Genomic DNA, 19,786 nt, shown 5'->3' with positions numbered 1-19,786 from the left:
TATATATTTTAATTAAAAATGAAATATATAATAGGAACAGTAAGTACATGAGTTTAAATCGCTTAAAGAATTAAAGAAATCGACGATTTAAGTTTGAGATATATTAGATTTTCAATTTTAGAGATATTAGTTATTTCTTAATTTCTAAGTATGGAATACGGGACAGGGGTTGGGTACGGCGTACTTAATTCTCCCAACCCAACAAACGTCTGATTAACACTGATTCGCACTTCCGGTTGTAAGGGTGTTTTCCTCCTCTGCAATGAAAATATAACAGAAAGGGAGGTATGGTGTATTTATTAATGAGGTGTCCGTAATTAGTTTATTCCATGTGTCAGATTTGTGAAAGTGTTTTGCTTTTGATTCACATGAGATGTATTTGGGTGTTAAATATTTACCACGTCTTGCTTCTAAATTGAAATAAGGTGTAACGTTTTGAATATAAACAGGCAATTTATAGGCTCATTAATCTGTCATGTTAATTCTTTCCCCCACGCAATTTAGGGCCTACAGCAGTACATCTATATACCATGATAGTGATGCTTTACTTTTATATTGTACCTTAAAATAACATTTCAGGAACATTTTTGAACTAAATCTTGCGAGTTTTTTTTTCTAAACACGTCTTCGCAATCGACAATATTATAAAGTAGTGACGCAGCAATTTATCAGTCTGGCTCGATTAGCGATTTTTTCTCTATTCTAAATTTCTATAATATTATAGCGATAAACAGTAGATTAAATGATATGTTGATATGTTTGATTTATATTAAGGCCCAACCTGCTAAAAGCTTGCTGTCATTCATTCCTTGCAAAATCCATTCTACAGTAGTCATTGTATATACTAACACCTAACACACTAACAAAGGTTTATGGACCTGGGGTGCATGAGGGAATTCTAGCCTGTTAACTAGATATCCTTAAAATGGATTGGATTTATTCATGATCCTTGTCGCTAGATGCAAGCAAATTTATTTTAATTCCTTTTCCAGACAGCAGTATTTTATCAATGGGATTCGTCAAGAAATCATTAATTTTAATTTATTGTTATCTAAATAATTGTAATGAATGTTATAATAATTGCAGCAAGGTTTGATGTAAAACAAAACCAGAATTTCAAAAGCCTAAGCAATGGAAAGATACTAAGATAAACACAAGTGGTCGGACCAACATCTTGTGGACAAGTTGTTGATGATGGTGACTAAGACTGTGTAGACATCAGACTGTTTACATGTCTGACTCTGTAGACATCAGACTGTTTACACGTCTGACCCTGTAGACATCAGACTGTTTACATGTCTAACTCTGTAGACATCAGACTATTTACACGTCTGACTCTTTAGACGTCAGATTCATTACATGTCTGACTCTGTAGACATTAGATTGTTTTCATGTCTGACTCTGTAGACATCAGACTGTTTACATGTCTGACTTTGTAGACATTAGGATGTTTACATGTCTGACTCTGTAGACATCAGACTGTTTACATCTCATACTCTGTAGACATCAGGCTGTTTACATGTCTGACTCTGTAGACATCAGACTGTTTACACATCCGACTGTGTAGACATCAGACTGTTTACATGTCTGACTCTATAGACATTAGACTGTTTACACGTCTGACTCTGTAGACATCAGACTGTTCACATGTCTGAATTTGTAGACATCAGACTGTTTACACGTCTGACTCTGTAGACATCAGACTGTTTACATGTCCGACTCTTTAGACATCAGACTGTTTACATGTCTGACTCAGAAGACATCAGACTGTTTACATGTCTGACTCTGTAGACATTAGTCTGTTTGCATGTCTGACTCAGTAGACATCAGACTGTTTACATGTCTGACTCAGTAGACATCAGACTGTTTACATCTCATACTCTGTAGACATCAGGCTGTTTACATGTCTGACTCTGTAGACATTAGGCTGTTTGCATGTCTGACTATGTAGACTTCAGACTGTTTACACGTGTGAATCTGTAGACATCAGACTGTTTACATGTCTGACTCTGTAGACATAAGGCTGTTTGCATGTCTGACTCTGTAGACATCAGACTGTTTACATGTCTGACTCTGTAGACATCAGACTGTTTACATGTCTGACTTTGTAGACATCAGACTGTTTACATGTCTGACTCAGTAGACATCAGACTGTTTACATGTCTGACTCAGTAGACATCAGACTGTTTACATGTCTGACTCTGTAGACATCAGACTGTTTACATGTCTGACTCAGTAGACATCAGACTGTTTACATGTCTGACTCTGTAGACAGACTGTTCACATGTCTGACTTTGTAGACATCAGACTGTTAAATCTCTGACTCTGTAGACATCAGACTGTTTACATGTCTGACTCTGTAGACATCAGACTGTTCACATGTCTGACTTTGTAGACATCAGACTGTTTACATGTCTGACTCAGAAGACATTAGGCTGATTGCATGTCTGACTCAGTAGACATCAGACTGTTTACATGTCTGATTCAGTAGACATCAGACTGTTTACATGTCTGACTCTGTAGCCATCAGACTGTTTACATGTCTGACTCTTTAGACATCAGACTGTTTACATGTCTGACTCTGTAGACATCAGACTGTTTACATGTCTGACTCTGTAGCCATCAGACTGTTTACATGTCTGACTCTGTAGACATCAGACTGTTTACATGTCTGACTCTGTAGACATCAGACTGTTTACATGTCCGACTCTTTAGACATCAGACTGTTTACATGTCTGACTCAGTAGACATCAGACTGTTTACATGTCTGACTCTGTAGCCATCAGACTGTTTACATGTCTGACTCTGTAGACATCAGACTGTTTACATGTCTGACTCAGTAGACATCAGATTGTTTACATGTCTGATTCAGTAGACATCAGACTGTTTACATGTCTGATTCAGTAGACATCAGACTGTTTACATGTCTGACTATGAAGACATCAAACTGTTTACATGTCTGACTTTGTAGACATTAGGCTGTTAAATCTCTGACTCTGTAGACATCAGACTGTTTACATGTCCGACTCTTTAGACATCAGACTGTTTACATGTCTGACTCAGTAGACATCAGACTGTTTACATGTCTGACTCTGTAGACAGACTGTTCACATGTCTGACTTTGTAGACATCAGACTGTTTACATGTCTGACTCAGACATCAGACTGTTTACATGTCTGACTCAGTAGACATCAGACTGTTTACATGTCTGACTCTGTAGACATCAGACTGTTTACATGTCTGACTCAGTAGACATCAGACTGTTTACATGTCTGACTCAGTAGACATCAGACTGTTTACATGTCTGACTCAGTAGACATCAGACTGTTTACATGTCTATGTAGACTTCAGACTGTTTACATGTAGGCTGTTTACATCTCTGACTCTGTAGACATCAGACTGTTTACATGTCTGACTCTGTAGACAGACTGTTTACACGTGTGACTCTGTAGACATCAGACTGTTTACATGTCTGACTCTTTATACATCAGACTGTTTACATGTCTGACTCTGTAGACATCAGACTGTTTACATGTCTTACTCTGTAGACATCGAACTGTTTACATATCTGACTCTGTAGCCATCAGACTGTTTGCATGACTGTTTGCATGTCTGACTCTGTAGACATCAGACTGTTTACATGTCTGACTCAGTAGACATCAGATTGTTTACATGTCTGATTCAGTAGACATCAGACTGTTTACATGTCTGATTCAGTAGACATCAGACTGTTTACATGTCTGACTATGAAGACATCAAACTGTTTACATGTCTGACTTTGTAGACATTAGGCTGTTAAATCTCTGACTCTGTAGACATCAGACTGTTTACATGTCCGACTCTTTAGACATCAGACTGTTTACATGTCTGACTCAGTAGACATCAGACTGTTTACATGTCTGACTCTGTAGACATCAGACTGTTTACATGTCTGACTCTGTAGCCATTAGACTGTTTACATGTCTGACTCTGTAGACATCAGACTGTTTACATGTCTGACTCTGTAGACATCAGACTGTTTTCATGTCTGACTCTGTAGACATCAGACTGTTTACATGTCTGACTCTGTAGACATCAGACTGTTTACATGTCTGACTCTGTAGACATCAGACTGTTTACATGTCCGACTCTGTAGACATCAGACTGTTTACATGTCTGACTCAGTAGACATCAGACTGTTTACATGTCTGACTCTGTAGACATCAGACTGTTTACATGTCTTACTCTGTAGACATCGAACTGTTTACATATCTGACTCTGTAGACATCAGACTGTTTACATGTCTGACTCTGTAGCCATCAGACTGTTTACACTTCTGACTCTGTAGACATTAGACTGTTTACATGTCTTACTCTGTAGAGATCAAACTGTTTACAAGTCTGACTCTGTAGACAGACTGTTTACATGTCTGACTTCAGACTGTTTACATGTCTGACTATGAAGACATCAGACTGTTTACATGTCTGACTGTCTGACTGTTTACATGTCTGAGACATCAGACTGTTTACATGTCTGACTCTGTAGACATCAGACTGTTTACATGTCTGACATCAGTAGACATCAGACTGTTTACATGTCTGACTCTGTAGACATCAGACTGTTTACATGTCTGACTCACATGTAGACATCAGACTGTTCACATGTCTGACTTTGTAGACATCAGACTGTTTACATGTCTGACTCTGTAGACATCAGACTGTTTACATGTCTGACTCTGTAGACATCAGACTGTTTACATGTCTGACTCTGTAGACATCAGACTGTTTACATGTCTGACTCAGTAGACATCAGACTGTTTACATGTCTGACTCAGTAGACATCAGACTGTTTACATGTCTGACTCAGTAGACATCAGACTGTTTACATGTCTGACTCTGTAGACATCAGACTGTTTACATGTCTGACTCTGTAGACAGACTGTTTACATGTCTGACTTATTAGACATCAGACTGTTTACATGTCTGACTCTGTAGACATCAGACTGTTTACATGTCTGACTCTGTAGACATCAGACTGTTTACATGTCTGACTCTGTAGACATCAGACTGTTTACATGTCTGACTCTGTAGACATCAGACTGTTTACTTGTCTGACTCTGTAGACATCAGACTGTTTACATGTCTGACTCTGTAGACATCAGACTGTTTACATGTCTGACTCTGTAGACATCAGACTGTTTACATGTCTGACTCTGTAGACATCAGACTGTTTACATGTCTGACTCTGTAGACAGACTGTTTACATGTCTGACTTATTAGACATCAGACTGTTTACATGTCTGACTCTGTAGACATATGAATACATCAGACTGTTTACATGTAGACATCAGACTGTTTACATGTCTGACTCTGTTTACATGTCTGACTCTGTAGACATCAGACTGTTTACATGTCTGACTCTGTAGACATCAGACTGTTTACAGTTAGACATCAGACTGTTTACATGTCTGACTCAGTAGACATCAGACTGTTTACATGTCTGACTCTGTAGACATCAGACTGTTTACATGTCTGACTCTGTAGCCATCAGACTGTTTGCATGTCTGACTCTGTAGACATCAGACTGTTTACATGTCTGACTCAGTAGACATCAGACTGTTTACATGTCTGACTCTGTAGACATTAGACTGTTTACATGTCTGACTCTGTAGACATCAGATTGTTTACATGTCACTCTGAGACATCAGTGTTTACATGTCTGACTCTGTAGACATCAGACTGTTGACATGTCTGACTCTGTAGACATCAGTCTGTTTTCATGTCCGACTCTGTAGCCATCTGACTGTTTACATGTCTGACTTATTAGACATCAGACTGTTTACATGTCTGACTCTGTAGACATCAGACTGTTTACATGTCTGACTCTGTAGACATAAGACTGTTTACATGTCCGACTATTTAGAAATCAGACTGTTTACATGTCTTACTCTGTAGAGATCAAACTGTTTACATGTCTGACTCTGTAGACAGACTGTTTACATGTCTGACTTATTAGACATCAGACTGTTTACATGTCTGACTCTGTAGACATCAGACTGTTTACATGTCTGACTCTGTAGACATCAGACTGTTTACATGACATCAGACTGTTTACATGTCTGACTCTGTAGACATCAGACTGTTTACATGTCCGACTCTGTAGACATCAGACTGTTTACATGTCTGACTCAGTAGACATCAGACTGTTTACATGTCTGACTCTGTAGACATCAGACTGTTGACATGTCTGAAGACATCAGACTGTTTACATGTCTGACATCAGACTGTTTACATGTCTGACTCTGTAGACATCAGACTGTTTACATGTCTGACTCTGTAGACATCAGACTGTTTACATGTCTGACTCTGTAGACATCAGACTGTTTACATGTCTGACTCTGTAGACATCAGACTGTTTACATGTCTGACTCTGTAGACTGTCTGACTCTGTAGACATCAGACTGTTTACATGTCTGACTCTGTAGACATCAGACTGTTTACATGTCTGACATCAGACTGTTTACATGTGTGACTCAGACATCAGACTGTTTACATGTCTGACTCTGTTTACATGTCTGACTCAGACTGTTTACATGTCTGACTCTGTAGACTGACTAAGTAGACATCAGACTGTTTACATGTCTGACTCTGTAGACATCAGACTGTTTACATGTCTGACTCTGTAGACATCAGACTGTTTACATGTCTGACTCTGTAGACATCAGACTGTTTACATGTCTGACTCTGTAGACATCAGACTGTTTACATGTCTGACTCTGTAGACATCAGACTGTTGACATGTCTGACTCTGTAGACATCAGGCTGTTTACATGTCCGACTCTGTAGCCATCAGACTGTTTACATGTCTGACTCTTTAGACATCAGACTGTTTACATGTCTGACTCAGTAGACATCAGACTGTTTACATGTCTGACTCTGTAGACATCAGACTGTTTACATGTCTGACTCTGTAGACATCAGACTGTTTACATGTCTGACTCTGTAGACATCAGACTGTTTACATGTCTGACTCAGTAGACATCAGACTGTTTACATGTCTTACTCTGTAGAGATCAGACTGTTTACATGTCTGACTCTGTAGACATCAGACTGTTTACATGTCCGACTCTTTAGACATTAGACTGTTTACATGTCTGACTCTTTATACATCAGACTGTTTACATGTCTTACTCTGTAGAGATCAAACTGTTTACATGTCTGACTCTGTAGACAGACTGTTTACATGTCTGACTTATTAGACATCAGACTGTTTACATGTCTGACTCTAGACATCAGACTGTTTACATGTCTGATCTGACTCTGTAGACATCAGACTGTTTACATGTCTGACTCAGTAGACATCAGACTGTTTACATGTCTGACTCAGTAGACATCAGACTGTTTACATGTCTGACTCAGTAGACGTCAGACTGTTTACATGTCTGACTCTGTAGACATCAGACTGTTTACATGTCTGACTCAGTAGACATCAGACTGTTTACATGTCTGACTCTGTAGACATCAGACTGTTTACATGTCTGACTCAGAAGACATCAGACTGTTTACATGTCTGACTCTGTAGACATCAGACTGTTTACATGTCTGACTCTGTAGACATCAGACTGTTTACATGTCTGACTCAGTAGACATCAGACTGTTTACATGGCTGACTCTGTAGACATCAGACTGTTTACATGTCTGACTCAGTAGTCATCAGACTGTTTACATGTCTGACTCTGCATCTCTGACTCTGTAGACATCAGACTGTTTACATGTCTGACTCTGTAGACATCAGACTGTTTACATGTCTGACTCTGTAGACATCAGACTGTTTACATGTCTGACTCAGTAGACATCAGACTGTTTACATGTCTGACTCAGTAGACATCAGACTGTTTACATGTCTGACTCAGTAGACATCAGACTGTTTACATGTCTGATTCAGTAGACATCAGACTGTTTACATGTCTGACTCTGTAGACATCAGACTGTTCACATGTCTGACTTTGTAGACATCAGACTGTTTACATGTCTGACTCTGTAGACAGACTGTTCACATGTCTGACTTTGTAGACATTAGGCTGACATGTCTGACTCTGTAGACATCAGACTTTTGTACATGTCTCAGACTGTTTACATGTCTGACTACATGTCTGACTTTGTAGACATCAGACTGTTTACATGTCTGACTCTGTAGACATCAGATTGTTTACACGTCTGACTCTGTAGACATCAGACTGTTTACATGTCTGACTCAGTAGACATCAGACTGTTTACATGGCTGACTCTGTAGACATCAGACTGTTTACATGTCTGACTCTGTAGACATCAGACTGTTTACATGTCTGACTCTGTAGACATCAGACTGTTTACATGTCTGACTCTGTAGACATCAGACTGTTTACATGTCTGACTCTGTAGCCATCAGATTGTTTACACGTCTGACTCTGTAGACATTAGACTGTTTACATGTCTGACTCTGTAGACATCAGACTGTTTACATGTCTGACTCAGTAGACATCAGACTGTTTACATGTCTGACTCAGTAGACATCAGACTGTTTACATGTCTGACTCTGTAGACATCAGATTGTTTACATGTCTGATTCAGTAGACATCAGACTGTTTACATGTCTGATTCAGTAGACATCAGACTGTTTACATGTCTGACTCTGTAGACATCAGACTGTTTACATGTCTGACTCTTTAGACATCAGACTGTTTACATGTCTGACTCAGTAGACATCAGACTGTTTACATGTCTGACTCTGTAGACATTAGGCTGTTTGCATGTCTGGCTCTGTAGACATCAGACTGTTTACATGTCTGATTCAGTAGACATCAGACTGTTTACATGTCCGACTCTTTAGACATCAGACTGTTTACATGTCTGACTCAGTAGACATCAGACTGTTTACATCAGACTGTTTACATGTCTGACTCTGTAGGCATCAGGCTATTTACACGGTTTGCCCTGTAGATGTCCGGCTGTGTAGACATCAGACTGTTTACACATCTAGCTGTGTAGACATTCATCACATTATTGAGGTGATAATACGAGTGACAAATCCCATCCTCAAAGCCAGATGTCAGATTGGACATTTTAATACAATGAATTCAGTCATTCATTGGTGCCTAGTTAATGTGCTAGATCTCCCTTATGTGTCATAGGCCCATGTTTCTGGGTATTTTTTTTTATGTAAACATTATTTATTTTGCAAGAATTGTGATACAAGTCATGGCATTTATACTAATCACTCTTGTTGTCCTGGAGTGTAGGGTTATTATTTTACTGTGGTACCCAGGGAAAACTACAGTTAGTTGACCCTGTACCTTTTCACGTCTGTTTCAAGAATCGATCCCTGAGCCCGTAGATGAAAGGCGAGTGCATTACCACTGTTCCACTTGTCCACCCCAACTGTTTACGGATCTATACACTTACACACACTAACAAAATATTTTATGCAGGGCTGCTATTTATGATTTGTGTGGTTGCTTTAAAGATGTCAGTATGAAATATTGTATGTGATTGTACCTATTATTTTATTATATTCACTGTATGTTGTTCTAGGTGATGATACACAGTTAACAGGGAGAGAGAACTAACAAGATGAGGAGGAGGAAGGATGGATCTATGTTTACTGTGGTTAAATACATTTTCTTCTTCTTCAATGTCCTTATATGGGTATGTAAGCAAAGGACCAAGTGAATTTATAATTGTAGCATCTATCCGTCAGTCTGTCAATTTTTTTTCTAAAATTTGGTCAGAAGCATCCTTGGGGGTAAAGAGACACAAATTTGTATAAGTGGTAGGTCTTGGCCCTATGGGGTATAAGGGGCAGGACTCAATAGCAAACATAGAGCAAATTCTTTAAAATAGGCCTTCTGTAGGAATGATTGAATTTTGCTCAAATTTGGTCTGGAGTATCCTTCGGTGAACGGAAATTAATTTTGCATAAACAGCGGGTCTCTGATCACTGGGGCGGGCCCTACAGAGGAAATATAGCATTTCAGAAAAAAAATTGGTTTGAATCACCCTTTGGTAAAGGGTACTGAATTTTGTATGAACAGATCTAGAGGGTCTCCGGCTACTGGGTATGGGAGAGTCAAGGTGCCATGGCACAGACTCACTGGTCCTTCAGACCAAGTGATTTAAAAAGGAACACTGAAGAAACTATTTTTCATATCCAGCAGCAATTTTTCTCCAGATGTTCTGAACTCTCTAGTTGTAGATACACTTAGGTTAAATAACACTGTGTTATACAATGTATGTATCATTATATAATAATGCTCATATGTTATTTGCATCCTTTTTAGTTACTTGGCTGTGGCGTGTTGGCTGTAGGCATCTGGATACAGGTCAATAAAGGTCCATATATAGCCATCCTGCCTAGTCATAGTTTCCTGAGTGCATCAGCATTGTGCATCGCAGTGGGAGCCATCATTCTTATTGTCGGCTTTTGTGGTTGTTGTGGTGCTCTGGTAGAAAATCAATGTATGCTTGTAGCCGTAAGTAGATGTTACACAGGTACAGCATTCTGATTAGTGAGCTTAGATTTTTAGTTCAGAAATATTTCCTTTTTATGTATGTGTTCAAGTCAGAACTTTTACAATAAGTTCCATCAATACTTTGTAGCATAAATATAGATTTTGTATAAGTAGAAAATTGACTAAATCTAGCACTTAGTTTGGACTCAAATTTAGCTCCTGTATGCTGCAGTATTTTGTCTTTTTGCATGTTGCAGTATTTTGTCTTTGTGTTCGTGATATTTGGACTAGAGGTGGCCATAACTGTTCTGGGTTTCTCCAACAAACACCAGGTAAGTAAAGATAAATACTTGTATACCACAATCAATTAAGAATGATCTGTTAATGAATAGCAAGTCATTGTACTAATCAAATCATGTGATATGAACCATTCTCAACTTGTGTAAAAGGAATACCATTCAAAGGGATTAAAAAGTTAAATTTTCATTTCACAACTGATAAAATGGGTTATAACATTTAATTATCTGGTAAAAGTTTGCATAATCATTTAAGGATTAAATTTTCATCCCATGAAATCGACATAAGCACAATTCAATCCTTATATTTCAACTTTAATGAAATTTAAATAATACTGTGCAACAAAGACTGCCGGTTCGCAAACGAAGTGGTGTCGGCCATTTTTTTACAGGCACCAAAGCAGAGAACAAGAAATATCAGGCTTCAGTCGCTTCACATCTTTTGAAACGTAAACTTACAGTTATTAAATGTTAAATACACAATTCTTTTTTTATAATTTTATTAATAGTTTTCAATAGTTTTTAAATTTTTATTTTGATGTTTTTAAATCTCATACCTGTGGTATATTGCCAGTTTAGCAGAAGTTGGGGAGTTTTCTCCCCTTACCTAATATTTGTATTCATACGCACTGGCAATGTTAAATGTAACAGATCGCATTTAGTAGTTTCATTGAGTCTGATTTGGGTAGAAATTGAAATATATATTGAAAAAGTAAAAAAATTAAGATGAAATAGGAAACCCAACACTAATTCATATCATTATCATTCAGAGAGTGTACACAATGTCTTGCACATGCCAGATATGGAAGAAATTAAGGAACCATAACAAAGTGAGGGATTAAAACGAGGTTCCAAAAGGTCATATGGTGAATTATACTATCTTTGATTAAAACCGAGAATGGCATTAGACACAAGAGACTGTTGACCAATGGTAGTTTGAAGCTGATGACGTTTATCATTTTTTTTCAAAAAGTGCTGTAATTTTGTGAATAGTCTAATTTAAGTATCACAAAGCTTGCCTGAATTCATACGCATCAAAAAATAAGGAAATCTAACAATCTAGTCCCTTCACACAATTAATTCAATTTTATTTGTTCTAATTCACAGATTCGTTCAACAGCTGAGCAGGAATTGACATACAGCATAGAACATGTGACAAGTCCAAGGATTGAGAAGACACACCAGGAAGGCGTCCTAGCTATGATAGACACCATACAACATGATGTAAGTGTAACTAGTCCTAGGGTAGACACACCAGGAAGGCGTCCTAGCTATGATAGACACCATACAACATGATGTAAGTGTAACTAGTCCTAGGGTAGACACACCAGGAAGGCGTCCTAGCTATGATAGACACCATACAACATGATGTAAGTGTAACTAGTCCTAGGGTAGACACACCAGGAAGGCGTCCTAGCTATGATAGACACCATACAACATGATGTAAGTGTAACTAGTCCTAGGGTAGACACACCAGGAAGGCGTCCTAGCTATGATAGACACCATACAACATGATGTAAGTGTAACTAGTCCTAGGGTAGACACACCAGGAAGGCGTCCTAGCTATGATAGACACCATACAACATGATGTAAGTGTAACTAGTCCTAGGGTAGACACACCAGGAAGGCGTCCTAGCTATGATAGACACCATACAACATGATGTAAGTCCTAGGGTAGACACACCAGGAGGCGTCCTAGCTATAATAGACACCATACAACATGATGTAAGTGTAACTAGTCCTAGGGTAGACACACCAGGAAGGCGTCCTAGCTATGATAGACACCATACAACATGATGTAAGTGTAACTAGTCCTAGGGGGGTTGCAAAGGAAGTCCTGCCATCTTGGAATAGTTGCTATGTCATTTAGTTTTCGGCTCATGCATTAACATTGCTGTGTTTGTTAGTCTGCAATACCAACCAAGATATGAAACAAGGTCAACACTGCATTGCCATATACATAGAGAAAGAAAGAAGTGGAGGGCATTATGATCTGTTTGGATTACCTCCCTTTTATGATGCTTTCGTTAACTTTTTAAACAAACAGTGTATAAAGTGGACATATAACCCTATTCGAATACAGCAACTCAACACTCTAGTGTGTGGTCAGTACTGTATATTTTATTTGGTACACAGAGAAAGGGATGGCAATATCTGACTTAAATACTAGAAAAGATTTCAATGCAAACAGTTATCTTGTAGATAGTTTTGTTCAAAGTCTAATAAGTGGTCAATAAGGTAAAGGGCAATAGCTGTGTCAAAAACCAAAATCAAAGAAAAAAAAGGTCTATAAGACCTTAAAAATGCAGCGGTCAACAATGAGTGGCTTTGTCATCGATGATACCCTGTTTGATATGGGTTCTTTACATTTTCCTGACAATTGTAAACAACCTGGGTGACAAGTAGCCATCATTAGAATGAAAAGTTAAGTTTTGCAAATAAGAAATGTAATATGTTAATATTTTTGTATGTCAAAAAACAAAATGCTATTGTCAGTATAAAATGCAAACCTGTAATATTTTGGAAGTAAGAATTGTAAAGTGCTAAAATTTTGTCAATAAAAACATCAAAAACTCATACCAGCAGCAAAACAGCAGCAAACAACAGCAGCAAAAACAGCAGCAAACAACAGCAGCAAAAACAGCAGCAAACAACAGCAGCAAAAACAGCAGCAAACAACAGCAGCAATTGCCCTAGAATAGCAGGAAAAGTTTGATTTTTTTTTTTGTCATCATTACATTAATAATTACAATTAAATAAAAATGTAATTGTGTAAGTGAAAAATGTAAATTTAGTAAATAGAAAATGTGATAATTTGAAGATATGTAATAATATTATGTTTTTTTTGTCAGTAAAAAAGTAATATTTCTTCATAAAAAGTGTAACAATTATTTTCTTGCATGCAAAATACCAACAATATATGCCCAAACACACCATATAAGTCATATTCCGCTGTAAAAGAAAGGATGTATACACACCACAGTACAGCTGAAAATTTACTGACATCAAAACCAACCTGTCAGTCAAAATATATACTCTACCATAGCCAAAAAAATCAACGATGTCATTAAAACCAACCTGTCAGTCAAAATACATATTCTACCCTAGCCAAAAAAATCAACGATGTCATTAAAACCAACCTGTCAGTCAAAATATATATTCTACCCTAGCCAAAAAAATCAACGATGTCATTAAAACCAACCTGTCAGTCAAAATATATATTCTACCCTAGCCAAAAAAATCAACGATGTCATTAAAACCAACCTGTCAGTAAAAATATATATTCTACCCTAGCCAAAAAAATCAATGACATTGTCAACACCAAGCGGTCAGTCGAGTAACATAGGAGGGTAGAACAGGGGAGACGATTAGTGTCAAGGATGATAATTCAGTGAGTAATGACGTCATACCTAACTTTAGTTTAAGGGGGTGCTCAGGAAGAGACGCCATTCTGGATTTCAGTTCCAATATGGTAGAACTTCCTTTGTTTCAGCATGCCAGGGTAAATGTTAAGGTCATCATTACTATTCATTGTAACACAACTTCATTTTAAATTGTAGTGAGGGGATTTGTATCATTTGTAATGCCTTGTTGATATCTGATTTTAGCTCATTTAATCTGGTGTATTTATTCATTAAATATCTATGAAATAGTAAGTAGATGTGATATTTTCCCAGCTCCAGTGTTGTGGTATGAACAATTACACTGACTGGTACACCATTGGGAACCTGTCCAAAGGAGAGTCCATCCCATCTTCTTGTTGTATATACAAGGGAGAGAACTGTGGCAAATCCACCAACCTTCGCTTTTACAAACGAGTGAGTCATCGATAATATTCATACTTTGGTCACTTAAAGTTTTCTCACCATATTTGGTAATGTCCATGTAGAACATATATATCAGAATGTGTGTATATATACTAGAACTGGACTACATATGTCACATACTCTGTGGACTTATATAAGAAAATGTTTTCATCTATAAAATAACTGAATGGTGATTTATTTTTCTTTAGGGATGTTTGAAGGAGATTGAGTATTGGTTCCTGCAAAATATGTATGTGCTAGGTATCGTGGCACTTCTAGTCGGGGTAGTACAGGTAAGTTTACTGGTGCTGGGGATGGTGACACTTCTAGTTGGGACAGGTAAGTTTACTGGTGCTGGGGATGGTGACACTTCTAGTCGGGGTAGTACAGGTAAGTTTACTGGTGCTGGGGATGGTGACACTTCTAGTCGGGGTAGTACAGGTAAGTTTACTGGTGCTGGGGATGGTGACACCTGTAGTCGGGGTAGTACAGGTAAGTTTACTGGTGCTGGGGATGGTGACACTTCTAGTTGGGGTAGTACAGGTAAGTTTACTGGTGCTGGGGATGGTGACACCTGTAGTCGGGGTAGTACAGGTAAGTTTACTGGTGCTGGGGATGGTGACACCTCTAGTCGGGGTAGTACAGGTAAGTTTACTGGTGCTGGGGATGGTGACACCTCTAGTCGGGGTAGTACAGGTAAGTTTACTGGTGCTGGGGATGGTGACACCTCTAGTCGGGGTAGTACAGGTAAGTTTACTGGTGCTGGGGATGGTGACACTTCTAGTCGGGGTAGTACAGGTAAGTTTACTGGTGCTGGGGATGGTGACACTTCTAGTCGGGGTAGTACAGGTAAGTTTACTGGTGCTGGGGATGGTGACACTTCTAGTCGGGGTAGTACAGGTAAGTTTACTGGTGCTGGGGATGGTGACACTTCTAGTTGTGGTAGTACAAATAATTTCACCTCTTTATGTTGATGTGTTGATCCTATATCAGTGATAATGGTTGGAATGTAAAGGCGCCCAATATTAGAAGATAAGACGTTTTTCACCCATGGTCCGTTATAAATTCTTTGTATTTTCAGGTGTTTGCAAACAGTTCTAGTTATAATTATTTAAAATCAGTATTCACTTTAACATTGGATTGGTATCTTGATTTTCTGAAACATTGAGAATAAACTTGAAGGAAAATTTAATGTTGTTTTTGACAGATTTCAGCAATGGTAGCAGCTGTGGCATTGTTTTGTTGCCTGAGAAAGGACGAATATCTGTAGGGAGGTACAATTATCTCCAGAAAGATACAAACATGGTATGAATATCTAAAGATCACCCATCTCCTAATGATCTCTAATAAGAAATGAATCTGTGAGACCTGTGTTGCTGAGACAGATAACGATACAGAGAGGAGGGCTTATGCTTGGAGAATCTCCGTGGAGGAATGTCCCCCCACCCCCAACATCAGTGTAATTAATTGTGCTTATTAGTAATTTGAGATTGTTAGAGTGATTTCATCGGAACCGATTCCTTTGGGAACAGGTGTTGATTGAGCGGTATTATGTGATCGAGTTAAGACCTGTGTTTTATCTAGCTGTATAGTCATGTGATTAGAGAGTGTGTATTGTTAAAAGTGTTGATCACCACTCTGTCTAATTAAACTCAGTTAACTAGAAACGAGATATGATTATGTATGTTATCACATCAAACAGAAACACCATAGAAAAAATGACATTCAAGATCTCAAACTCTGACAGTCAATCTTACCTTCATAATGTCATCATATTGTGGAATGGAATCCATTATCATGTTAATGTTTACGAGTTGCCCGCTGATTTTTAATGGCAAAACAACATTTTGTTTTATTATATATCTGTATAATATTACCATTTGTAGAAAGCTTTGGGTCCACATACATACCTATACAAGTTTTATAAGTCAGTGAGCTGAAGTTTTCTGTAAACTTGTACACAATTTTATGTCAGTGAGCTGAAGTTTTCTGTAAACTTGTACACAATTTTATGTCAGTGAGCTGAAGTTTTCTGTAAACTTGTACACAATTTTATGTCAGTGAGCTGAAGTTTACTGTAAACTTGTACACAATTTTATGTCAGTGAGCTGAAGTTTACAGTAAAGTTGTACACATTTTTATGTCAGTGAGCTGAAGTTTTCTGTAAACTTGTACACAATTTTATGTCAGTGAGCTGAAGTTTTCTGTAAACTTGTAGACAATTTTATGTCAGTGAGCTGAAGTTTACAGTAAACTTGTAGACATTTTTATGTCAGTGAGCTGAAGTTTTCTGTAAACTTGTACATGCTTTTTTGTCAGTGAGCTGAAGTTTACTGTAAACTTGTACACATTTTTATGTCAATGAGCTGAAGTTTACAGTAAACTTTAACATGTTTCTATGTCAGTGAGCTGAAGTTTACTGTAAACTTGTACATGTTTTTTGTCAGTGAGCTGAAGTTTACTGTAAACTTGTACACATTTTTATGTCAGTGAGCTGAAGTTTTCTGTAAACTTGTACATGTTTTTTGTCAGTGAGCTGAAGTTTACAGTAAACTTGTACACATTTTTATGTCAGTGAGCTGAAGTTTTCTGTAAAATTTAACATGTTTTTATGTCAGTGAGCTGAAGTTTACAGTAAACTTTAACATGTTTTTATGTCAGTGAGCTGAAGTTTTCTGTAAACTTTAACATGTTTTTATGTCAGTGAGCTGAAGTTTTCTGTAAACTTGTACACAATTTTATGTCAGTGAGCTGAAGTTTACAGTAAACTTTAACATGTTTTTTTGTCAGTGAGCTGAAGTTTACTGTAAACTTGTACATGTTTTTATGCCAGTGAGCTGAACTTTACTTTAAATATTTTTATGTCAGTGAGCTGAAGTTTGAAGTTAACTGTAAACTTGTACATTCTTTTTGTCAGTATGCAGAAGTTTACTGTAAACTTGTACATTCTTTTTGTCAGTATGCAGAAGTTTACTGTAAACTTGTACATTCTTTTTGTCAGTATGCAGAAGTTTACTGCTGCAGTGTAAATTTTGTAATTACATTTATATTCTATTGTCCATAAATGTGGAAATATCCCTCAAAGTTCTTTCCATTTCTGTCTGAAAATTCCCTTTCCTGTGTGAATGAACATGGAGAAATACATTACTTTGGAGAGCCAAGACCATAAATCAAACTCAGGTTGCCAGCTCTACCAATCCATCCAAACAAGCATGTTCTCTTAGCTTGGTGACAGAGACCGTATTTAACACTATATACAAGCCACACCGACCCATCAGCTTGGTGACAGAGACCGCATTTAACACCATATACAAGCCACACCGACGCTAAGCTTGGTGACAGAGGCCGTATTTAACACTATATACAAGCCACACCAACCCATCAGCTTGGTGACAGAGACCGTATTTAACACCATATACAAGCCACAGCGACTGATCAGCTTGGTGACAGAGACCGTATTTAACACTATATACAGGCCTCACTGACCCCTAAGCTTGGTGACAGAGGCCGTATTTAACACTATATACAAGCCACACCGACCCATCAGCTTGGTGACAGAGGCCGTATTTAACACTATATACAAGCCACACCAACCTGTCCGCTTGGTGACAGAGGCCGTATTTAACATTATATACAAGCCACACCAACCTGTCCGCTTGGTGACAGAGGCCGTATTTAACATTATATACAAGCCACACCGACCCATCAGCTTGGTGACAGAGACTGTATTTAACACTATATACAAGCCACACCGACCCATCAGCTTGGTGACAGAGGCCGTATTTAACACTATATACAAGCCACACCAACCTGTCTGCTTGGTGACAGAGACCGTATTTAACATTATATACAAGCCACACCGACCCATCAGCTTGGTGACAGAGGCCGTATTTAACACTATATACAAGCCACACCAACCTGTCTGCTTGGTGACAGAGACCGTATTTAACATTATATACAAGCCACACCAACCTGTCCGCTTGGTGACAGAGGCTGTATTCGACACTATATACAAGGGTCTTGAAGAAGGATAGATATTGACCATTTGATTGGTCCAGTTTACTGCTCCAGAGCTCATCAAGGACCATGGCGGATAACCTTTTCATACATGTAATGATTAATATTTAAAATGACTACATTGCTTGGCCATTTTGTTGACATGTTGTCTGTTGGTGTAGTGTACTGGTGTGGTTCCGAATTATCAATCTAAAATATAATGGTTGTTGAATTGATGCTACAATGTGCCAATGTGCTGTAAGTAATAATATAACATTGAATTTGTTAAATATAGTAGGATCTTATTGGCTATTCATTTTATAGATATTGTGAAAGGCTTTTTAGAAGTTTTTGTGAGCTTGGACGAGCAAAAGTTAAAACATCCAGAACATGTTAAGTACAATTATCACATGAAATGAAAGACTTGTCGTATAACTCAGAAAAGTTTCAGTTAAACAAGTTTACACTAAAGATGTAGTATATTACATGCAGAAATATGACATGCTTTGGGGTTAATTTACTGTATAACAATTATGTGATAAAAACTTGACTCGACATCAGATGTATCAAAATACATGTCAAGTGCTCAGACACCTCTGGTTTGGATTTGGTGTCAGAATTGTGATGTCTCAATAAAGCAAAAACTATGAGAAATCTTTCAGAAATAAACCGGTTTCCACCAAAAAAGTGTGATAAATTGGTATACTTCTTTGCAGATTTAAGACATTAAGAAACAATTCTAAGATTGATTTTTCTCTAGAAGTATTTTCTCACGATTTTTCCTCCAATGCTTGCTTTATCATCAATACACTGTAAATGACATTATACTTTGTCTTATGTACTTTGCAATAAAGTGTTGTTTTTTCATATTTAAAGTCTAGTATTTTGTTCCTGCACAATGTGCTGCTACATACAAGTATGGCAACTTATTGGATTCAGTCTGAATACTATATGTACAAAGTAGTTACATTTTTACAATTTTTCATGCATTTCTATATTTTGCAAATCATCTTTTTTCCCATTAATCTACAGCATAGGAATTATAAGTTTCTGTCCAAATTTGTCTGAAGCATCCTTTGGAGAAGAGAAATAAGTTTTGTATAAACAGTGGATCTTAAGGCCCTCTGGGTCATGGCCACAACAGAGAAATTTTGCAAATTCTTTAAAATTCCTCTTCCATAGTAATGTTCCTGTCAAAAATTGGTCTGAAGCATCCTTTAGTG

The 19,786-nt window shown here is 37.7% G+C and overlaps 1 protein-coding gene across 2 annotated transcripts; it reads left to right on the top strand.

Annotated features, from left to right (window-relative positions):
* The first annotated feature begins 230 nt into the window (after positions 1–230).
* On the top strand, positions 231–19,432 carry LOC132562279 (tetraspanin-4-like). Of its 2 annotated transcripts, XM_060227019.1 has the most exons (8): positions 231–285; positions 9,549–9,662; positions 10,295–10,486; positions 10,723–10,797; positions 11,869–11,985; positions 14,439–14,579; positions 14,777–14,860; positions 15,775–19,432. In XM_060227019.1, exons 2-8 carry the CDS (start codon positions 9,588–9,590, stop codon positions 15,835–15,837), a joined length of 747 nt encoding a protein of 248 aa, XP_060083002.1. In that variant the 5' UTR covers positions 231–285; positions 9,549–9,587; the 3' UTR covers positions 15,838–19,432. The 2 variants fall into 2 exon arrangements, with proteins under 2 accessions (XP_060083002.1, XP_060083003.1); XM_060227020.1 differs by lacking the exon at positions 14,777–14,860.
* The last annotated feature ends 354 nt before the right edge of the window (positions 19,433–19,786 follow it).

This window comes from Ylistrum balloti, unplaced genomic scaffold (assembly GCF_031769215.1).
Source record: "Ylistrum balloti isolate Yb309-2 unplaced genomic scaffold, AGI_CSIRO_Ybal_v1 Utg371386, whole genome shotgun sequence".
NCBI lineage: Eukaryota > Metazoa > Mollusca > Bivalvia > Pectinida > Pectinidae > Ylistrum > Ylistrum balloti.
Note: the sequence above shows the minus strand (reverse complement) of the source record. Positions and strands in the feature narration are given on the sequence as shown.

Excerpts from the sequence above, each read along its gene's own strand:
- LOC132562279 (XM_060227019.1), top strand. The coding sequence starts at position 9,588 with ATGAGGAGGAGGAAGGATGGATCTATGTTTACTGTGGTTAAATACATT. Across the intron at positions 9,663-10,294 it reads TCTTCAATGTCCTTATATGG|TTACTTGGCTGTGGCGTGTT; the intron begins GTATGTAAGCAA and ends CATCCTTTTTAG. Across the intron at positions 11,986-14,438 it reads TAGACACCATACAACATGAT|CTCCAGTGTTGTGGTATGAA; the intron begins GTAAGTGTAACT and ends ATATTTTCCCAG.